Here is a 22,427-nt window from a genome sequence, read left to right as displayed (position 1 = left end):
TTGTTGCGTATAAGGTGTCCAAATCACTGTTGACACAATTTTCCTATGTAATATTTCTAATTTTGTTAGGTGGCAGTTTGATGTATTTGCATAGACTGTTATACCGTATCTGAATGGAGATTTGCAGATACCATGATATAGAAGTTTTTTTTTTTTTTTTTTTTTGTTAGATGGAATAATGTCTTTTACTTGGAGGAGTTTTGCTACGATAATCCGGAGTTTGGTATGTAGGTATTCTATATGTTTTGTTCATTTAAGGTGGCAATCTATATAGAGACGAAGGTATTTTGCATGTGTTACAGGTTTGATTTTGGGACATTGACAGGTTTTTTTTGTTGTTAATGCAGCGGTATTTGTGACAGTGTATCGATAGTGATACGTGGCGCATGATTCTTGGGTTGTGTATTAGCAATGCTTTGGTGCCGTTGATTAGAATTGCATTTTGGTAGAAGTATGTTGTGATTTCATTTAGGTCTTGTTGTACTTTGGAGAGAGAAACATGCTGATGTCTCTGAGGATTGCTCGTAGTGCGGTGTCATCTGCGTACTGAAATATTTGACTTCTTATGGTCATGTTATGAACATCGTTAATGTATATGTTGAATAGAGTGGATGATAATATGGAGCCTTCAGGGACTCCGTATTTTATTTGTATACCCTGGCTGTGACATGTACCTATTTTTGTCAGTTGTGTTCTGTTTGAGAGTAGTTCCCGAACCATGTATGCAGTGTTCCTCTTATACCTATTGAGAATAGATTGGTGAGTAGCATGTTATGTTCAAGTGTATCAAATGCTTTTGTAACGTCAAGCAGTATAAGGACGGAGTACCTGTTTTTATCGAGAGCTTTGTTTATTGCGTTGGCGATGTCTTCTAATAATGTGATGGTGCATTTTGTTTTCTGAAAGCCGTATTAGTTTTGTGAGATGATGTTATACTTCTGTAAATAGTTCTGTAGTCTGGTGTGTGTTATTTTTTCTAGAATTTTTGAAATGACTGGTAGGTTAGCTATTGGTCTGTAGTTCTGAGTATCGTTTCTTTCACCATGTTTGATAATCGGCGTAATTATTGCAGTTTTCAGTTATTGTGGAATAATGCAAGTGTCGAATATTATGTTCACGAGTCTCAAAACTATTGGATTTATTTGTTCAAAGTGGCTTAAAAGGTCTGTAAGTCTTATTTTGGGTATTACTGGAGTGGTCTTTGGCTTTAGTTGTAGGTGTGCTTCTTTCAGTTCCTGTTTTATTACGGGAAGAAAATAGATAGTTTGTTGTTGACTTTGTGTCGGTAGTTTTATGTTGATGGTTGGTAAATAGTCTTTTTTGAGTTGTGTGATATTGTTTGAATAAGTCTGCTAGTTCCTCTTGATTTGTGTCCTGACCGAAACTTTTTGCAATAAAATCTTGTGCTGAAGTTTTCTTTTTTCGAGTTACTAATTCGTTGAGTGTAGCTAATGTTTGCTTCATGTTGTCGTTATATTCCATGAATTTTTGGAAGTAGAAGTGTCTTTTTGCCCGACGAATTTTTGTTGTTAGTTTATTTCTTGTGTTTTTGTATAAGGTTTGTAAATGTGTGTTACTACGTGAGTTGTTTAGTTTTTTCCATATATTTTATTTTAGAGTAATACTATTTAGTATAATAATAATAATAATAATAATAATAATAATAATAATTTCAAAGAAGCTATCTAACTATTTACAGCAATTAAACATCACCGAAGTGACCCCATATGACCTACGTATGGAACAGTCTATATTTTACGACGCTACCTGACAGACTATTCTTAGATTCTTGGGTAGAATCTGAATTGTTCTGTATCACCAGTCAAATTGTTGTTTAAATAATATTGTTCAAATCTTGTTTTGACTGTATCAATTATTTGAAGAAATAATAATAATAATAAACCAATCCAAAAAGATCACTGCAATCCATTATCAAATAGCTTTTAGCTAGGATGACCATACGTGCCGTTTTGAACGGTACAGTAACGTTTTTTTTTTTCCATATTTCCCCGCCTTCCAGTCGTTTTAATAAAAATATCAAATTTGTCCCGTTTTTAATAAAAACTATAAATATTGGTCAATCTTAAATTATTATTCATAACCTATAATCTATCAATATCATGGATACCAGTAATTTGTATAAACATGGAGTCGCATTGTTCGATACGAAATGTTGATAACTGCAGTGATTTATTTAGAGAAAAGAAAAAAATACATGTTGGCAACACTTGCGCGTTTCAGACGGGACGCCTGTTCTGCTGTAGCGTTAATTTTTATTTTGACTGTATGCTAACTGGTGGTTTAAATTTCATATTTTTTAAAGCTTTAAGTCTCTCCTTGTAATGTCAAAGAAGCGAAACTGCAGTTTTAATGGCGATCTCCAGAAAGAATTAAAATTTATTAAACTGGACAAGCTGTATAGTGATGGAACAAAAGTGGTATGCCAACATTGTAATGTCCATTTTTCCGTTGCTCATGGAGGCAGAAGCGACATCAACCAAAATCTGCGTATCCAGAAGCATAAGGATGCTGAAAGGACTCTGGCGTCAGTTAAAAACATCAGCTCAAAAAACAACTGAAAATTTTAGTGGATTCAGGAGAAATCAATGAGAGATGAGAATTTCTATGAAACCAGCTCAGAATATGTCAACAAGTGGAAGTGCAGTTTAGGAAACACTGAGAAGTTCAAGTGGGTGCTACTAAGGAAGACAGTTGAATGGAAAGAAATACAGGACGGCCTGAACGAGGAACTCACCACACGTACAGAAACAGAAGAAACTCGTGTATTCGATCAGTGGACCCTCATAAAATTTATAATTGTGAGGCAGTTGGATATATGGAATAACGAAATCGTTCTTGTATCTGATATCTGATAGATGGGTACTGATTTTTTTTTTTGAAATGAGCGAAAAACGCCTAGACTTTCAAGACTTTTGTAATATTGTAGAGTTTATTCTTTCTTCCAAGAATTACAGCACCTGTTGAGAGAATAATTTCTGGTATGAACAGTATGTGGTCAAAGGAGAAATCTGGATTAAGTGTTGAGACAATAGGGGTTATATTAGTTGTAAAACAATATTGCGTCATGGATTGTAAGAAGTTTAATGATAAGGTGTTGAAAGACCTAAATTTGCTACCTAAGATCACTTCATCGGAGAAATATTCATGGTATGATCGTGGTGAAATACAGTCCCCCTCTAAGTCTACCTAAATGTTTTGTATGGGTACTGTCACTGAAGAATAATGGTACGCTCAATATGTTTATGTAATGAAATTTTTTTATCGTCTTCCATGAATACAGAATATTACATAACCCATATCCCGATGCTATCCCAATGTCTCGTTTAAGTCTCATTGAAATTTGGTTAGCCTACCTTTGTGAGTCTCAAGGCGTCATGATTCCACTGACTCATGTAATAATACTAATAATAATTCAGTAGCTCGAAATGCAGTACATTAGAATCCGCTTAATTTATTAGAGTTGAAAAAAAAAAATCAATTTTTGACGTGCTGGTCATAACACCGCTAGGAGGACGTGTGTTTGACAGGTTTCTGTTTATTTGATGAAGTGATTTGAACTATAAAATTGTGTTAAAACAACGGTTTGTTAGTAAGTGTTTTTAAAATGAAAGATGTCCATAAAGTAATTTTTTTAGTTTTAACATATGCAACGGAATTTGTATTAAGATGTTTATATAAATATCAACATTTTAATATGTGCCACTGAAGTGTAGAATGAAGTCTTGAATCAGCTATAAAGTGATATAATCAACCGACAATTTGTTTTTGCAAATACATCGCAAATAGTAATAATTACTCACTACTAGCTTTGGAAACAGATAATTACTGTTTGTATAGGTGGGGACCACAAACAGTGGTCCCCACCTATATTTCGATTTATTAGCAGGATGCTATGTTTGAAACGTGCTGTTTTCTTTTTTCATGTCTGTGCGCAAGTGTTATTTATTAGATTTATTATTATTATTATTACCCCAAGACCTCATGGAGTCAAAGACATATCTGAGAGGTCCTTTTATCACACACACAGCTCATCATACCGTGTCTCAAACACACTCAATCTCCTTACAGACACCACACTCTCAGGCAAGGCATTCCAATCATTCACAATCATTTGTGTGTATGCGTGTAAAGGAAATGCTTGAACATTTGTGTTGGCTCTATTTTCCCTTATCATAAAATGTTATTACTTCTAAATAAATCCAGTACAAGTCTGCAAGATTCCCTGACTAAATTGAATAGCTGTTGTAATAGATATGGTATGAAGATCAGCAATAACAAGACAAAGACAGTGAAAATAATAAGAAGCATTGAAAATATCAACTGCATTGTGAATGGAAAACCTATAGAACAAGTAAAACATTTCAGCTACTTAGGCATCATTTTTAGTGAAGATGGTAAATTAAATATGGAAATAGACAACAGAATAAACAAAGCTGGTATGATAGGAAGTCAGTTGAATAAATTTATATGGAATAAGAAAGAAATTAGTCAAAATACTAAATTAACTGTATACAAGACAGTGTTCAAACCAATTTTAACTTATGGATATCTATATTAGGAAAGAATATGACATTGTCAGCATCCAGGTTAGCAGAGCTAATCTCAGGTAGTATGGTCACTTAAGTAGAATGGGAGAGGAAAGATTAGCAAAACAAGTGTTCTCTGCTAAGTTGACATGAAAAAGACCCAGAGGAAGATCAAGATATACATCATGGATTGATATGGTAAAAAGTGCCTTACAAGATAGAAATATAAGATCTGATAATTTTGGAGTCTTGACGGGTAACAAAGTGATTTGGAGGAAAATTGTAGATAGGAAGTTAGAAATGATGGAAATTTTTCATGTTGCACTACCATATCCTGTACACCCCTTGAGGGTACATGGCAGGAATTTGATGATGATGACGACGACAATTTTTTTTATATTAAGGCCATTTTTAAACAAGAATAAGCCATACTTTTAAAGTTTGTAGGTCATGAAATGTGTTTTGATTGAAGGAAGATCCTCACTTTTGTGAGGAATTAAATAAATCAAATGATATTTGTTTACCAATTTCATGTAGGAGTAATGTGATTTTGTAGCCACTCTGTACCTTTAGTGTTGTAGATTGTTTGAGATTAGATAATCCTGTTCTGATGTTCTAGAGACAAAAATATGTATGTTTTCAGGAGTGTTGTCGCCAGATTAGATTGCACCCTGAGGCAAACAGTTAAATATCGCCTCTAATGGATTATAAGACAAAAATATAAGGCAATCTCCAATTGCTATTTTGTTTTTATTACAAGAGAAACATTAATGCAAAACAATTACATAATAATGTTAATTAAATGTTTGCTCTACAGGGATATTGCAGAATAAGACTCTTTATAAGCTCTTCTAAATTTAAATTATAAGCTATGTCCACCTCTATCGATATAGTTGCTAGACCAGCTAATCTTTTTTCGGCAAATAATTTTTAATCAGTTTAAGTTTGGAAAAACTTCTTTCCTCACTTGCTACACTAACAGGAATTGTTAGCGTAGTGATGGCACGTACCACAATATGGCTGAACAACTTCCCTTATTAAGCCGTGCCACGAGGCAGGCTGCTCTATGCTACATCCCATCAATGGTACTGGATTTCAGGCATTTTCAGACCTCTGATAAATGTATACTGGTTTCATGCTGGGTGACATTGTCTGTCACCTCAAGACTTACCCAAACATCCATGTCACAATAGGAATCAAACTCTCATTCTAATGGTTGGTCATCTGGTTGCAAGTTTGACTTAAGCTACCCATGATGGCAAGTTAACTGATTTTAACACAATGACTAGATATAAATAAATCATGTGGACCAGATAACATACAAGGAATTATAATCAAGCATCTTCCGTCCCTGGCCCTAGATTGCCTACTTCGCCTATCAAATAATAGCCTAAAACAAGGAAAAGCTCCAAAAGACTGGAAGACAGCCACAGTCATACCAATCTTGAAGCCTAACAAACCTCAAGACTTATAGACCAATTTCACTTGCTTCAATTGCAGGCAAATTGATGGGAAAAAATTATAAGTTTGAATTAATATCTTAACAAAAATAGTATACTACCACATTTTCAGGCTGCTTTAGAAGAAATCACTCAACAACTGATCAACTTTTCTATTTAAACCAGTCAATTCAAGATAACTTCCAGACCAAACCTACCAAATCCACCATTGCAGCTTTTATAAATTTCAGCAATCCCTTTGATAAGGTGTGGAGGCAGAAACTCTTTTCCAATCTTTGTCATATTGGAATAGAATGGAAAGTTCTAAACTGGATTTATGACTTTCTAAGAAATAGAGCAATTCGAGTTTAAATAAATAATATCTTTTCCAAGAAAGTGAAAATAAGACAGGGACCCCCTCAAGGCAGCATTTTGAGCCCACTCCTTTTTTCCATCTACTTAAACGACTTAGATTAAAATATAAATAAAGAAACAAAGATAGCTATGTTTGCTGATGATATGGTCCTATTCTCAGCTCACAACAACTTAGAAGTGTTGTGAGCTGAGCAGAAGGTCACTTAAACAAAGCTGTCGGAAGTTTCTACATACTGTGAAAACCAAAAAATCAAAATTAATTCTACTAAATCAGAAATTTATGTATTTACCATTAATAACCACTTCAGAAAGTGGAGACCAAAGATTAAGCCAAACAGTCAACTAATTACATTTAATGAAAACCCCAAATTACTCTGAATCCATCACTAAACTTCAATAAACATATCAACAATATTGCAGTCAGCGCAAAAAGAAGACTAAATATCATAAAAAGTATCTCAGGTAAAGAGTGGGGAGCCGATGCTAAAACCTTAAAAGTCACATACATCTCTATTATCTGACCCATAATGGAATATGCTTCACCCATCTGGATGCACACTTCACCAACCAGTTTAGATAAGCTTATAAAAATTCAGAAAAATGCAGCTAGAATCATATGTGGACTAAGGAATACAACTCCTGGAAAAATAGCAGAATTTGAATCCAACCTTGTTCCTTAAAAAATTAGGTGACAAGAAAATCTTACTGAATTGGTAGAAAAAAGAGCCAACCTTGCACATTATAGAACAAGTGAACTTTTTAAAAAGTGGTAACCAACAAACAGAATAAAAAAAAAATCAGTAATGGATGAAATCATGGAAAATAAAATTCCCTTGGATTGTCCAAATAAGATAGCCAAATACCTAGTATTTCCTCAAAATCAATAGAGGAAAAATATAGTTATTAACTTTGAAATATGGAAACATGAGGAAAAAAAGCCTAGAAAACCTTGAAAACTTGAGATCATTAGCTCTTTCAAAAATAATGGAATATGGACCTGACTCAATAAAGATCTACACAGATGGCTCCAAAAATCCAAATTGCAATTCTGGGAGTGGCATACTCATTTCTGGCTCTCAAAATATAGAACTAAAAACAACCAACAGTTTAGGATGCAACTCATACCATGCAGAATTAATAGCCATTAATACAGCACTGCAGCATTTGAATAAACAAAACCCAAAGGAATTTATATTTTTCACAGATTCCTTAGCAACCCTACAGGCTATTAAGAACTGCTACACTAGCCATCAAGAAATACTTAGAGACATAGCAAAAAACATAAAACTACATAAGGATTCTGAAATAATTTTCCAATGGATTCCATCCCACATGGGATTAAAGGGAAATGAAACTGCAGATGAAGTAGCAAAAATGGCTGCAACATCAAGTGATACCACAGATTTTGATCTTTTTAAAACTACTCAAAAAGAAAACATAAAAAGGATTTCTCCAGGATCTACCATCAACTCCAAGTTTAATTGCTGTGCCACACAAGACCAATCAAGTTTAGCAGTGGCATAAAAGTCTTCCCCATCTGCAAAACCTGTAACATCAGGGAAGCATCACCAATGTATTTACTACACTGTATGAATATTTCTAAATGTGAACTTTATAACAACCCAGAAAAGGTACTGTATAAAATACATGAATTTGACCTCTATGACCTGGTGTAATATACCATGGGATAATAATAATAAAAAAAAAATGATGGCAAGTACAGTGTACTTATTTTGCATAAAATACCTCTCCTTCTAATTCATCAAGCAGCACAAGATCTGATATAAATGCTCATGCTGTCCAAAGTAGTCATTATCAATTTTTCTGATATATACCCTCAAGGGGTATATAGGATACTATGATAGTTTATTTATTATTATTATTTTTTATTTGTCTTTTTTTTTTCTCTACTGTATCACTCCCACACATGAGGCCACAAGTTCTATAGCAGATAAATGCTGTGTGAGAGCATTTATTTTCTATTATTTTTTATTTTTATATTGATCCCATACATAAGAGGTTGAGGGATCTATAGGCACATCAGTGCTGTGTGTGTGGGGTGCAGATGAGGATAGAGATTTATTTATTTTTTTTTTTGTGAAGAGTTGCAGGTTGTAGTTGTTTTGGAATACTTCTTGAGGAAGGCTGTTCCAGAGGATGGAGGTGGACGGAATAAAAAAGGAAGGGGAGAAGCAGGTTCTGTGTGTTTGCAGTTGCACAGTAAAAGAATACTGAGCAGCTGCTGTTCTTGTATTAACAGGTGCAACTGAAAGTTAAGGAATGATAGTTGCCAATTCAGTGGATCAGTGGCCATGGAATAGACGATGCTGAAACACTGCACCTATAGGAGAGAGGTTGAAGTGAGTCTGTAAGAGAGGGATTATCTGAGCCTAATTGCATGCCTCTGGATGGCATCAAGGATTTTAAGGGAAGTTTTAGGTGCACTACCTCAAATATGTGAGTAATAGTAGTCTAAACATGGACAGATTTGGGATTTGTATATAGTGAAGAGTTGGTTGGATGTAAAATGGGCTTTTGAATGAAAGAAAATGCCAAGTTTCTTGGATGCTGAGGAGGTTATTGATGTGATGTGCTTATGCCAGGAAAGACTGGATGTAAATGTTAGTCCAAACAAAGAGATCTGATCTTTTCTGGTTATTTGTGTATTACTGAGAGTAAGATAGGTGAGCTAGGATCTTTTATACAAGAAAAGGCAAGACTGTGTTTTGGTAGCATTGAACATCAGGTTGTCCTCACCCCCTTTGGAGGATAATATGTAGATCATTGCTTAAGGCACTAGTTATATTATTATTATTATTCTTATTTCCCAAGACCTCGTGGAGTCAAAGACTCATCTGGGAGGGCCTTTTATCACGCACACACACATCTCATCATACCGTGTCTTAAACACACTCAAACTCCTTGCAGACACCACTCTCTCAGGCAAGGCATTCCAATCATTCACAACTCTGCACGAAAAAAATCTGCCTCTCACTCCCCTACTCACACCCTCTTTATACAGTTTCCAGGGGTGACCTCTGGTTCTCCCCTGATCTCCCACTATTCTCTGTAGAACTTCTCCACCATTGATCTTATAACAACCCTTACCAACTTGTAGGTCTCTATCATATCGCCCCTCTTCCTTCTCTCCACCAGACTCTGCAAATTACATCTTCTCAATCTTTCCTCATACTCAACATTCCAGAGGTCAGAAACTACCTTAGTCAGTCGCCGTTGGACTCTTTCCAACATCTCTTCATCCTTCTGAAAACCTGGTGACCAAATCTGGGCACAATAGTCCATGTGTGGCCTAATCAAAAGCCTTATGCAATGGAACAAGAATTTCCCTACTTCTACACGTCAGTGTCCTCTGCATCATTCCCAGAAGTCTATGTGTTGTCTTCACAATTTTGGCGATGTGTCCCCTAAATTTTAGATCCTTATCCACTATCACCCCCAGATCTCTTTTTTCCTCTACCTCCAACAATATATTCTCACCAAGCATAAATTCTGCATCACATCTTTGTTTTCAAAATTTCTAAACCTTACATTTTGCAACATTGAACTCACATCCCCATTTCCGTGCCCAATCACTCAATTTATTCAAGTCTTCTTGCAAGGCCACAACATCTTCACTACTCTTAATAGTTCGTCCCAACTTCGCATCATCTGCAAACAACTGAATATCTCCATCCAAATCTTTGCCAATATCATTATTATACAAGTTAAATAGTAATGGTCCTAAAACAGACCCCTGAGGCACTCCACTAGTGACTTTCCTTTTTCCTGGATATCACCCCCCCCCCCATACACAACTTGTTGATACCTATCAGATAGCCAGTCTCCAATCCAATGCACTAATCTAATATCCAACCCCATCTGCTCTAGTTTGACTGTCAACTTATCATGAGGCACTCTATCAAAAGCCTTTGCAAAATCCAAGTATATTACTGTGTATCCTTCTCCTCTGTCCAAGGAAGCAGTCACTTTATTGTAATAAGTAAGTAGATTACTAAAACATGACTTCCCTTTAGCAAACCCATGCTGTCCATCAAAGATAATACCATTGTTGTCAACCCAACTCTGGATCCTAGTTCTCACAAGCTTTTCCAACAACTTAACCACAACACCTGACACAGAGATAGGCCTATAGTTTGATGCTGCTTGAGTTCGATCACCTCCTTTATGAAGTGGCACAATCTTGTCCTCCTTTCACTCTTTAGGAACTTGACCAAGTGCAAGACTCTTATTAAAAAAATATGTCAAGGCAGGTGTCAACTCTCTGGCACATTCCTTCAGAATACGCGGTGATATATTATCAAGTCCCACAATCTTATTTACATCTAGTTTACTCAACTCCCCAAACACCTCTTGCTCACTTACAGTGAGTCTCTCCTCCCCATCATCAACTGCTCTCAATCTCTCCATGAAGTCACATTCACAAGATTGAAAGATCTTTATGAACTGCTCATTAAGTATCTCCACCACACATTCTGCAACAGCTGTCTTTATACCATTTCTTCCAATCAGTGTCATCCTTCCATAATCATTCTTTCTTTTGCTGGCTTCATATCGAAAGAACTCCCTAGGATTCTTTTTGGCTTCATTAACTAACTGCTGTTCATACCTCTCTTTAGCTACTCTCACCAACCAAGTCACCCTCCTTGCCTGGTCTTTGTAGACCTCATGAAATTGGTTACTTCCACTTCTCTTATGCTGCCTCTACAATGCCCTTTTTCTCTGTATCGCATGCTTAATCTCTTTATTCATCCATCTCACACCTACCTTATTTAACCTTCTCACCCTTGGAATACATTTAGACATTGCATCTACTAAATAGTTTTTGAAAATCCTCCAAGCTGCATTGATCTCTTTTCCAGCTAACTCCTCATTCCATGCTACACCTGCAAGCTGTCCCCTGAGCTCTTCATAATCTCCCCCCCCCTTGTAGTTCCACATATACTCTTTTTTCACATGGGTCCTTGCACTGCTGGCAACCACCTAGATAATCACCTCATGGTCATTTTTACCAATTGGTGGATGAGTTGACACCTCATTTATAATTACATCCTCTGATGAGATGACCAAATCCAAGACCCTTAATCCTCATGTGCCCTCTGTTACATACTCTCTGAGGTAGTTATCCCTCAAAAACTCAAGAAACTCATTTTCTTTACTTCCAGTTGCTATCTCATCATTCCAGTCTATATTGCCATAATTAAAATCACCCATAATGATCACCCTTTTCTTATTTGCTTGGCTTATTTGACTATACATTTCACTATCACCACCATCCACATTACCAGGTCTATAACAACATCTCACCAAGTATTTGATTCTATTCACCTCTATCTCACACCATACTGCCTCAAAACCACTGGCCCTATTTCCCTCTTGCATCTTTACCTTGTATGGACATAACTCTTTCTCTATCATCAATAGCACTCCCCCTCCCTTTTTACCACTTCTATCCTCACTAAACATATCATACCCTTCCATCTCTATTCCTCTCAGGATGTCGTCCTCATCTAACCATGTCTCACTTATTCCCACAATCTTTGGGTGAACAGACGCAATTAGTGCAGCCATTTCATCTGCCTTGTTTCTCATACTTCTAGCATTGGTATACAAACACGACAGCTCATTTCTGGATCTACAGCTAGTTCCACTTATACCACTCACTTGATGTGATCTCTCCATGCTGGACTGGGGCCATTTCCCTTTCTGCTTCTTCATTTTAGAACCCTTTTCAATTTCATGTTTCCTCTTGATCCCTGGTCAACTCATTTCTTTCCTGCCTACACATTCCCTCACCTCCTCTTGGAGCATCCACCTTTCTCACGCTGTGAACCCCTGTCCACCCTGAGCCTCCGTTTCCCTGCTCCTCTTGCACACCCATTCTCTCATTTTCTATACTCATACCACTCACTTCTTCAATCTCTCCTGTCTTACTCTCCTGCTCTTCCACATCACTCCCCTCTCGATCTGATTCATTCTCTCTATTTACTTCTCTACCTTCCAGCAGCAATCTCTCCAAGCGACTCACACCATAACCACTCAAATGCAGTCCATCGCTCCCATACAGCTCACTTCGTCCCTCAAATTCATTCCGCACATTAACAAACTGTACTCCCATCTCCTCACACATTTCAGCCAGAATATCATTCATAATCCTTGTTCTCTGCCTCATTTCACCACAATCATACCTAGGCAACACACTGACCACCCTTCCTGTCACACTATTCTCCTTTATCTTTCCAAGCAGTCTCCTGACATTCATTCTGACATGCTCTTTGTTCTCTCTCAAATCATTTGTACCAATTAATACAATTAACTCTTTTGCTTGCTCCCACCTCATATCCAGTGCCTCAATCACTCTACTCATTTTACCACCTGGAAAACATAAATTGTGCATTTTATCCTCTAGCACACCTTTAATAATGGAGTCGCCATACAACGCCACTCGCTCATCTTTCGTTAACTCTTTCATGCCATCATGATTTATTTTAATAGTTTTGACCTGAATTCTCTTAATTTCATTCCGCATCCATTTCATTTCTTGCCTCATCCAATCCAATTCGCTTTCTGAATCTCACAACACATTCTCTCTATCATTAAATCTTTCTAACTCTCGACCCCCTCTTCTCACTTTCCCTCTCATTCATCCTTCTTTGTTTTCGTACTTTCGGTCCAACATACGTCCAACTTTTGCTATCATTCTTCTCACTTTTACTCTCATTCATCTTTCTTTGTTTCAGTACATGTGTCCAAGTTTCGGCATCATTCATTCTTTTTTCACTATCATTTATTCTTTCGATTTTTTTCACTTGCGATTTCTGCGTCACACCATTTCTACTTTCATTTGTTCTCTCAGTTTCATTTCTTTCTGCCACTCTCACCTCACTTTCGTCCCTTTTAACATCCGTTACGGTTTTCAAATCGCCCTTTTTCTTTTTTCCTGATTTTTTAACATTTTTTTGCCTCTCTTTCTCACCATCCTTCTCTTTCAAACGTGCACTCGCGACACAATTGTTACTAACACTTTCTGTCATCAATTTCATATTTGCATTCATCACTTCCTCATTCAGGTCTCACTTTGCACACACACACCCTTCTTTCATCCGCACCAAACATCCACAAATCATTTATGTAATTGAAGGAATACACATAACAGACCTCACACTTAACGAAACGACTGAAATCCAAATTAAAATCATGTAATGACAATGCCGCTGCCATATTTTTTTTTTTTTTTCCCTGCAGGTTACTAGGTCTAATAATAACAATTTCGTGATTAAGTTTAGGCAAGAAAAATCCTCCACACTAATAATACCGGTAGTGCACAATGTTTACAGCCACTCTTACTCATTACACATATATAATTAATTATTCCTAGAATAACTTATCTGAATCAGGAGCTCTTCTTAGGTACGTCCACAGTGCTTGGCTCACTAGTGCCCTCTTGTATAGATGATCTTTTATCCTCGGATGTGCATGGTTTGTCAAATGAATAGGATAAGTGGAGAATACTATTGTTTGCAAAGCTGTGGATGGGATTAGTGGTTATTTTAAGTCTTTTACATACAGGAGAAAGAGAGGTGATAGGACAGAGCCTTTAGGCACTCCAACTTTGGTGATTAACAAAGAAGGGAGAGAACCATCTGCCATGACTTGTAGAGAATGATCAGAGAGAAAGCTAGCTACCATTACAGAGGGTGACAGAAGGATGGCAAGTAGGCCTCGATGCTACACTCACAGTCGAAAGCTTTGGAAATGTCAAGGACAACAGCACAAGTTTCTCCAAACCTTTCCATGGTATGTGTCTGGTAGTGGGTGATGTAGGCTACAAGGTCAGTTGTCGATCTTAAATGGCAAAATCCATACTGGTGGTCACTGATTAATTCATGGGCCTCTAAGTAACAGAATAGTTCATTATTGATGACTTTCTTCATTATTTTGGAGAGGACAGAAGTGATGACAATTGGTCAGTAGTTTGACAGTAGACTTCTATCACCCTATTTTGGAATAGGATGGATATGAGATTGCTTCCATTCATTGGGATAAGTACCAGATACAGTAGAGATGATGCAGGATGGGTGTTAGCCATATTTGAGAGCAACTGGGGAGATGCCATTAGGATCAGAAGACTTCAGTAACCATGTTATTTAGTAGTTTTCTTAAGTGTTTTTGTCAAAAAAACTCTAGGAAGCATACGGTGCTTGGATTCCGGTGTAGTAAGAATCATTTCCTTTGGTCATCTATGCAGGAGTTTGAAGAAAAGAGTGATGCCAGGAGGTTAGCTTTATCTGTGAAGTAAATTATGCTTCTAGATGAGACAGAGGTGGAAGTGCAGGAGAGCAGAAGTTGGTTCAACAGCCTTTGCAAGTGACCAGAAGGTACAGCTTCCATTTGGACAGGAATTGAGTTCTGCTGGTGGCCTTTAGCGAATCAGATATGGATCTACTGATTTGCATATGTTGTGTGCTTTATTATAGGCAGGGTACGAAGCTGGAGTTCTTGATATGAGCCAAATACAGTAAGCTGAATTTTTTTCTTTGACTGCTTTGACACATTTTCAGTTGAACCAGGGCTTGGAATGTGGATATGGATTATGGGCTGAATGGGAGATGAAAGCCTTCATACTAGTGAGAATAATTTATGACTTATTCACAGTAGGTGTTAGGGTCAGGTGAGTGGAAATAATAGTCAGACCAAGGAAAGGAGGAGTAGAAATTCTGGAGATCATCCCATTGGCTCCTTTATAGTGCTAGAGGATGCAAGGTCGGGATTGGTTGGGGATGGGTAACCTGTGAGAGGAAACTTGTACGAGATTGTGGTCTGAGTTGCTGAGAGGAGAGGTGACCTCTATGGTGTGTATGGAAGGAGAACTGGGTAAAAAAGAGATTCAAAGTATTTGGAGAGTGAAGAGAATTATCAGGAAATTGAGTAGATAAATGTACAATTTGTGTTATGAGTAGTTATTAGTGTTTAGAGACCAATAAATGAAGGTAACTGAGTAGGGCAAGGAAACCTAGAGCCAAAGAAGAACAAAAGTGGGAGATTCTGAATTAGCCATTTTCTGGCAGGGTGTATCAGATTTAACAAAGACACCAGTGTCACCCTTGTTGTGAAAAGAATCGTGAAGTGTGTAATTTGGGTACTGGAGGTGGACAATAGTAGATATAGCTGTAATCTGGGCTTCTGTCAGAAATAAGATGTCTGGTCTGGAAGACTGCAAATGATGCTGGACTTCATTTAATTGTTTGTGTTAATGCCATGGATATTAGTAAAGTGGATGTGAAAGTGAGTTTTTAGTGAAGAGATTCTGGTATAGTTTGTATGTTGTGGCTGGTTGTGATGTGACTTTTTTTGATGGGATTAGTTTAAGGGAGATTCACTTTGTCACAGTGTCATTGTTATTGTTTGTGAGATACTTCATAAGTGTGATCACAAGTTTGAATAGTTGGAAGGATATAGTTGGGATGTGCAGTGAAAGAAGGACATGACATCCACACAGAGAGAAACCAGTCTCCATGCCATCATAACATTGTCCCCAACCTACCTCTACTCGGACTCCCTCTCCAGGCATGACCTGGCAGAGTATGTTGTGGCAGGATTATGTGTTAGGCCTGTGCACTAACTGGCAGCTGGCCTGTAGCACCACCATTTTAACTGCTGTACCCACAAAATGGAGGAGTTTATGGTTCTCTAAGTATGTTTGTCATGGCCTTGAAGCGTTTCACTCAGACAACACTCAGAAGAGAAGGGGGAACATTTGCTATAGACATACTTTAGGTCAAGAACTATCTGTTGATATTCCTTTTGAAGAGTTAGAGGTTAGGAAATAGTTTGTGGTAAGGGCTGTGCCACAGAACTGAAGTAGATGGAATAAAAGGTGAAAGAGTAGTAGAGTCATCACTTCAAGTATATAAGTTCATTGGACAGTCGTTACTTGTGTTGCTATAGGTTTAGCAGAAATTGGGGATATAATGGAGTTCTTCTGAACAGCATACATGAATATATCTGTAGAGAGAGACAGACAGTGCAGAAACTGTCTGTGTGATAAGGACTAAAGAGAGTTCGAGAGAGGGATCATAAATCATCTCAATTGCTCCCTTCCAAACAGCATCAAGAATTTTAGTTGCTTACACCACTCTAAATGGGAGAGCATTGTTATTCTAAGCAGTATTATTCCAAATCTGCCCAATAGATGAAAAATGTCTTAAGTGAAAATGAATGTGAAGTTTATGGAAGCAGATGTTATAGATGTAATATGTCAAGAAAGGTTAGAAATAAAATAGTTTCAATAATAGAGGTGCTCTCTTGACTGTTAACTTAAGCATTATGTAAGGGAAGAATAACTAAGATTAAAAAAAAAAAATTGTAACACTGTGTTTTGGAAGTAATGAAGGTGACCAGGTTATCACCAATGAAGGATAGTGTGAAAATCATTGTTTAAGACAAGATTTGTCATGTGAGTAGGATTGAATATAGAGTGCCGTCATCCAAAAAACTGTGAATAGGGTTTGAGGTTATTGAGAGTAGGTTATTTATCTATATGAGTAAGATGGTGGGTGAAATAACAGAGCCCTAGAAGTATTCATAAAATCTGAAGGGAGAGCACCTTCGACTATTACATAGTGAATGGTAAAAATGGCAATCCAATGACCTAGGAAGGCAGATTGTAAGATGGAAGTTTGCCTTCCTAAGTAAATGGATTGTCATATTTTACTCAAATCATTCACCGTGTAATAGTCGAAGGTGCTCTGTCTTCATCTTCAGCCCTCAATGCCAAATCCTATCAAAATCCTTGGAAATGGAATGTGCAGAAACATGGGTTTTCTCTAAGACACTTGGCCAGAGGCAAGTGATGTGTGCAAGATCTGCTGTGGATCTTGGTAAAATCCATAGTAATCCCTGATTAATTGACATTTCTCCAGGTGTCAGAGTTGACTGTTGGTGCCTACTTTATTACTTTAGGCAACACTGAGATGAAAGTAGTAGGTCAATGATTTGATAGTAGACAATCCCTCCCTTTTTTTTAATTGGCTTGCTTCCATGCCTAGGGTGAATGCCATATGAGTATAATAGAGTGCAGAGATGTTAAAGAACAGGTGTTAGTTCAAGAGCACATCTCTTGAGCACAGTTGAGTACCATCATGACCAAAAGCCTTTTTGGTATCCAGATTATTCTATGATTCTTTTGATATCTTTCTGGCTGAAGGCCACAGGAGGCATGTGATGCATTATTCCAGGTAAAGGAGAAGGTAATTTGCCTTAGTCATTTATGCAGAACTTGAATAAGAAGAATGATGCCAGGAAGTCAGGTTTATCTTTAGGTGATGTTGCAATACTATCATCTGGGTGAGACAGATGGACAGAAGCTGCAATGGTTTTCAACTGAAGCAGAGTTCAGTATAGGCCATGAATGAAGCTGGAGTTTGTCTCATTCCACTTAAGTTCATTTTTGGGCTACTCTGGTGCTTTGGAAGAACCATAGCTTGGATATAGCATTGGAATTTCAAACATTGGGAAATAAAGGCTTTCATTCCAACATTGATCATTTTTGTAACAAGGTCATGAAAAGGATCTGGAGAATGGAAACAATAGTCTATGGAAAGGAGGAGTAAAGGTTTCAGAGATTTTCCCATTTGGTATTATTATCATGTCAAAGTATGCAAAGTTGTGAATGGCTGATGATATGTCATTCCACTAGGGTTGAAACTTTGATGAGATTGTGATCTGAATTACCATGAGCCACTACCATTGAGAATATCCAGAGAACTGGCTAAGAAAAAGATTATTAGAGAGGATTTCCAGGAATTCTGGTCAGGAACAGTTTACTTCAGGTCATTGCTTATAGCAAAAACCTCTGCAAATTTCTTCAAGTTTGGTTAATGGAATTGAGAAAAGAGGAATCTACTGTTAACTGCTGACTTTTAACTTAATACAGACTACACAGTCTCTATTGTAATTTAAAACTTGGCATTTAGTGTCACTATGTATTACTCTATATAGTTTTCCTTTACACCATATAGCTGAAGTGTGTTTGAACAACTTTTTTTTTGTTAACATCTTGTTATATGCCTTTTTCCAGATATACAAAACTTAAATAATCCTCCGTGTTACATTTCCATGATTTCTCACTTGTTTGTCTTAAAATTGAAAATCTGATCCTGACAACTGCTATTGAGTCTGAAGTCAGCTTCTCCATTCTTTTCGAGAAATTTTCTTTGCCTCAGGTATGCTTGCATAAATCTTACCAGAAACTCAATAGGGAAATTAATCTGCAATTCTTACATTGTTGTATTTCCATTTTTATAGATGCATATTATGACAACTCAATTTTAGTCATCTCTGGAATTTAACTCTTTGACAAGGCCTTCTGAGTTATGTAGTCGCCATAAAATTGCTATATCCACATATTTAAGCATTTTGGGTTGACTCTCCAGCTCCCTTTCTACATTTCATGTTTCTGATTTTTATTATTATTACTATTTTTTTTTTTTACCTCGAGTACTGAAATGTACTCCTGTCTGCATTTCTCTTGAAAATTTTCTACTACTATTCTATTATAACACCTCCAGGGAGTCCAAGGACTCATCGAGAGAGAGCATCTATCTACAACTTTCTGTCTCCACCAACCGCGACTGCCTTCATCATCTATACCAATACTATCTACTGCCAACCATCACCACTAGTATATTCACACACAATCATAAACATCCACGCCTACGGCAAGATTCAAACCCGCAGCCTTTTTGGCTGGAGTGCGGATACGCTAACCACTCGGCCAACCAGGCTGGCAAAGATAATGCAACCTACAGGATTTAACAATCTTTTGAAGTAATCACTCCAGACATCAAGCATATCTTTATCTCGAGTTTTTAATGTCATTTATATCATCTGTAATTCCTTTAACAATACTCTTTCCTCCATTTCTGTGCTTTGACACATTGCTTTCTACATTTTTATCTATTTCCTTAGGACACATGCTGACTGGCTAGGAATTTTTTTAGACTGTCTGTTTACATTTTTTGTCCACTATTTGGAGTTCCTATTTTTCTATCTTTGCAAAACAACTTCATTAAGTTTCCAAGGATTTTTTTTCTATAAAAAAAAAACTTCGAATAATATTTGTATAATTCTTGAATACAGTTTATATATTTTTTGATTCTACAATTCACCTTTGAGAACTGTTCAGTTTTGATTATTTTAAATCTTGTGCATATTTTTCTTTTTAATTTGAAATTCATTTTTGTCCCATTCAAAATTAAATGGTGATCACTTCCTATTTCAGATATCCTGTATACCATATCCAGAACCAGTGAAGAGTCTATTATAGCAATTTCTGTTATAGTATTTGTCAAAGCCTTATAGTTTTAATGTTAATTTAAAAGAAATTCATTACAGCTAACTATTTGTTTGGTTCCTCCCTAGTTAGAATTGGTGTAAGATTGATCCCTCACTTGTATATGTTGTACCATACATAAAACTATTATAATTTTTAAGTTTTATTATATTGGTTTATTATTGAAAGTTATAGAATTTTCACTTTTTTAGGATGCTTATTGATGTCTCAGGAGGATGCTGATTTTGCCCTTGCCTTACATTTACAAACCCAGTATGACAATGAAAGTGATTTGGCAACGAGTGATATTTCAGAAGAAATCTTGGAAATGCATAACTTAAGTCCAGCAAATAAGGTTAATTATGACCACCTTTCTTAAAATAGAATATAAGAATAACTCCAAAGTATAATTTTAGTCTATTATCTCTTAGCATATATATATATATATATTTTTTTTTTTAAATAATATATATGAGATATGTTAGCTTGCAAATTATTATTATACCATAGTTTTATATATGATATGTTTGTCTAGGAAATAATGCTGACATTTGCATTTAATTTCATTTATGAACAATGACTATTGAATAACATTAATATATTTCAAATACACTTATATGGTCATAATCCCAAAAGCAAACTTGTGACTGGATGTGTTTTGATATGATTGGTTATAGACATCAGAAAACATTGGTAATGTTAGAAATTTGATTTTGTTAGACAAATTTTCAGTTTGTATGAGTTCATAAAAAGGATAAGGCAGTAAATACTGGTTTCTGTGGAAGGCAAAACAGTAATTAAGAAGTACTTGATTACTGATTTGCCTCTAATTACTGAGGAATGCCAGAAGTTACAGCCTTCACAAAGTTACGTAATGAAGAACTAGTATGGATGCAAATAAATACTCAGACTAGTATTCTAGTATCCTGATTACATTATGTGGGTGCAGTCACTAGGACTACTGGTTAGTTTTGTTCTTCCACTGGACAGGAATGATTCTTCCATATCTAAGATTAGCATGTGCTGATTCTTAGAACAGTCTTTACTTTCAAAACAGCTTCTTTTTAATCCCCCGCCTCCCCATCTCACCAGCATGAAGAGTATTGAGCACATGGCTTGCTAACCTAGCCATTTACATCAGTATTCCATTTCTGCCTTTCTCTTCAGCTTGCATGCCCTTTCTGCTCATCTTAGCTGTGTGTGTGTGTGTGTGTGTGTGTATATATGTTGTACTGTATATAATACACACGCATTTGCTGTACTGTATATAATACACAAATAAAGTTAGGATAAGCAGGAAGAACACTCATGTGTGCCGTACTGTGCACATATATATATATATGTATGTATTCTATCTGCTGTACAGTTCATATTTCTGAGTTCAAGGTCCAAATCCTCTCCAGAAATGGTCCAGAAAAGTTCCTCCAGTTTGAGTGGAATTGATCTGCCAAACTGCATTAACTATTAATTGTTATTATTAATTACTTCTGTGTTTTAATGCAAATGATATTTATTTTTTTATTTTTTACTTTACATAAATATCTTGCTCTTATTTCATTTGTATTTTAGTTGTGCTTTGCGAACTATCTAAGTACCTATTTGATTCTATCCATCCATCTTTGTCTGTCCACCTATAAACATGTAACAGCCTTCACTATGGCTGTATGGAGCTTCGGGATGTCTGAGATCTGTTCTAAAATTTGTCATCTCAATTTTGGCTTATATTATTCTTATTTAGTGGCAAAATCAGTAAAACAATATGAAATCATTCTTATAGTGAATAAATTAGTGAATTTCTTTTTATCTTAGCATGAATGCTGTAGGATTTTGCAGCAATTATCCCTTTGAGCAGTATATATATATATATATATGTGTGTGTGTGTGTGTGTGTGTGTGTGTGTGTGTGTGTGTGTGTGTGTGTGTGTGTGTGTGTGTGTGTGTGTGTGTCACCTGTTTCTATCCCAAAAACAGAATCAATGTACATACATTCAGGGGTTGCTTAAGAGTCAAAGCCAAATAATTGATAATTAATTGATCATTTTTATAACAAGGTCATGGCATGAAGACTTCTGCATCACCTTTAAGGAATGCAGAGAAACAATTGAAGCTTCTGACACATCTAATCCTCAGCTTTACATGGTACACCCTGTTAATATGGTTAGTATGTATCCACTTGGTGCAACATGATGAGATTTCATGCCAGCTGGGGCATCATCTGGTTAAACAAGGTCCCCACCTTTTTTTTTTTTTTTTTTCTGTCTTGCAAAACTAGCTAACTGGCTAGAAAACATATGCAGTCAACAGGTATAACATATTTGTCTCTCTTAGTTGCTTTGACCAGGAAACTAGGTCAAACTTTTCATGGGCAGTGAAAAGTCAGTTACTGCAAGCTCAACATCTCGAAGAACAAACCCAACATCAGAAAAACTGAAAACAACAACAACTAGGAGTATAATGAGTATTAATGGAAAGGAAATCGAGCTTGCAGAAGAACTAGAAAAGTACCACATGGACATAATTAGCATCACTGAAACAAAGAAGATGTAAACAGGTGAGATCTTAAAAATAAGTATTGACTGTTATATTCAGGTAATAATGATTATGGAAAGGAAGGAGTAGTGATAGCATGCAATACAAAATATGAAGAAAAACTTCTTGATTGGAAGACAGTTTCAACTATAGTTATGTGTGCAAATTTCAATTAGTTAAGTTTTA

The 22,427-nt window shown here is 36.4% G+C and overlaps 1 protein-coding gene across 2 annotated transcripts in view; it reads left to right on the top strand.

Annotated features, from left to right (window-relative positions):
• Positions 1–3,543: 3,543 nt before the first annotated feature.
• mh (DNA-dependent metalloprotease SPRTN) overlaps positions 3,544–22,427 on the top strand; it is a 150,298-nt gene continuing 131,414 nt past the window's right edge. For both annotated transcript variants that reach the window (XM_090391530.1, XM_090391529.1), the window contains exons 1-2: positions 3,544–3,610; positions 19,925–20,067. In XM_090391530.1, coding sequence (XP_090247656.1) covers positions 19,936–20,067 — 132 coding nt within the window. In that variant the 5' untranslated portion in view covers positions 3,544–3,610; positions 19,925–19,935. The remainder of the gene's footprint in view (positions 3,611–19,924; positions 20,068–22,427) is intronic.

This window comes from Typopeltis vanoorti, chromosome 4 (genome assembly GCF_054136105.1).
Source record: "Typopeltis vanoorti isolate ZY-2024b chromosome 4, IOZ_Tvanoo_1.0, whole genome shotgun sequence".
In the NCBI taxonomy this organism is placed as follows: domain Eukaryota; kingdom Metazoa; phylum Arthropoda; class Arachnida; order Uropygi; family Thelyphonidae; genus Typopeltis; species Typopeltis vanoorti.
The sequence above is the reverse complement of the archived record's forward strand: the minus strand, read 5'-3'. Positions and strand labels throughout refer to the sequence as shown.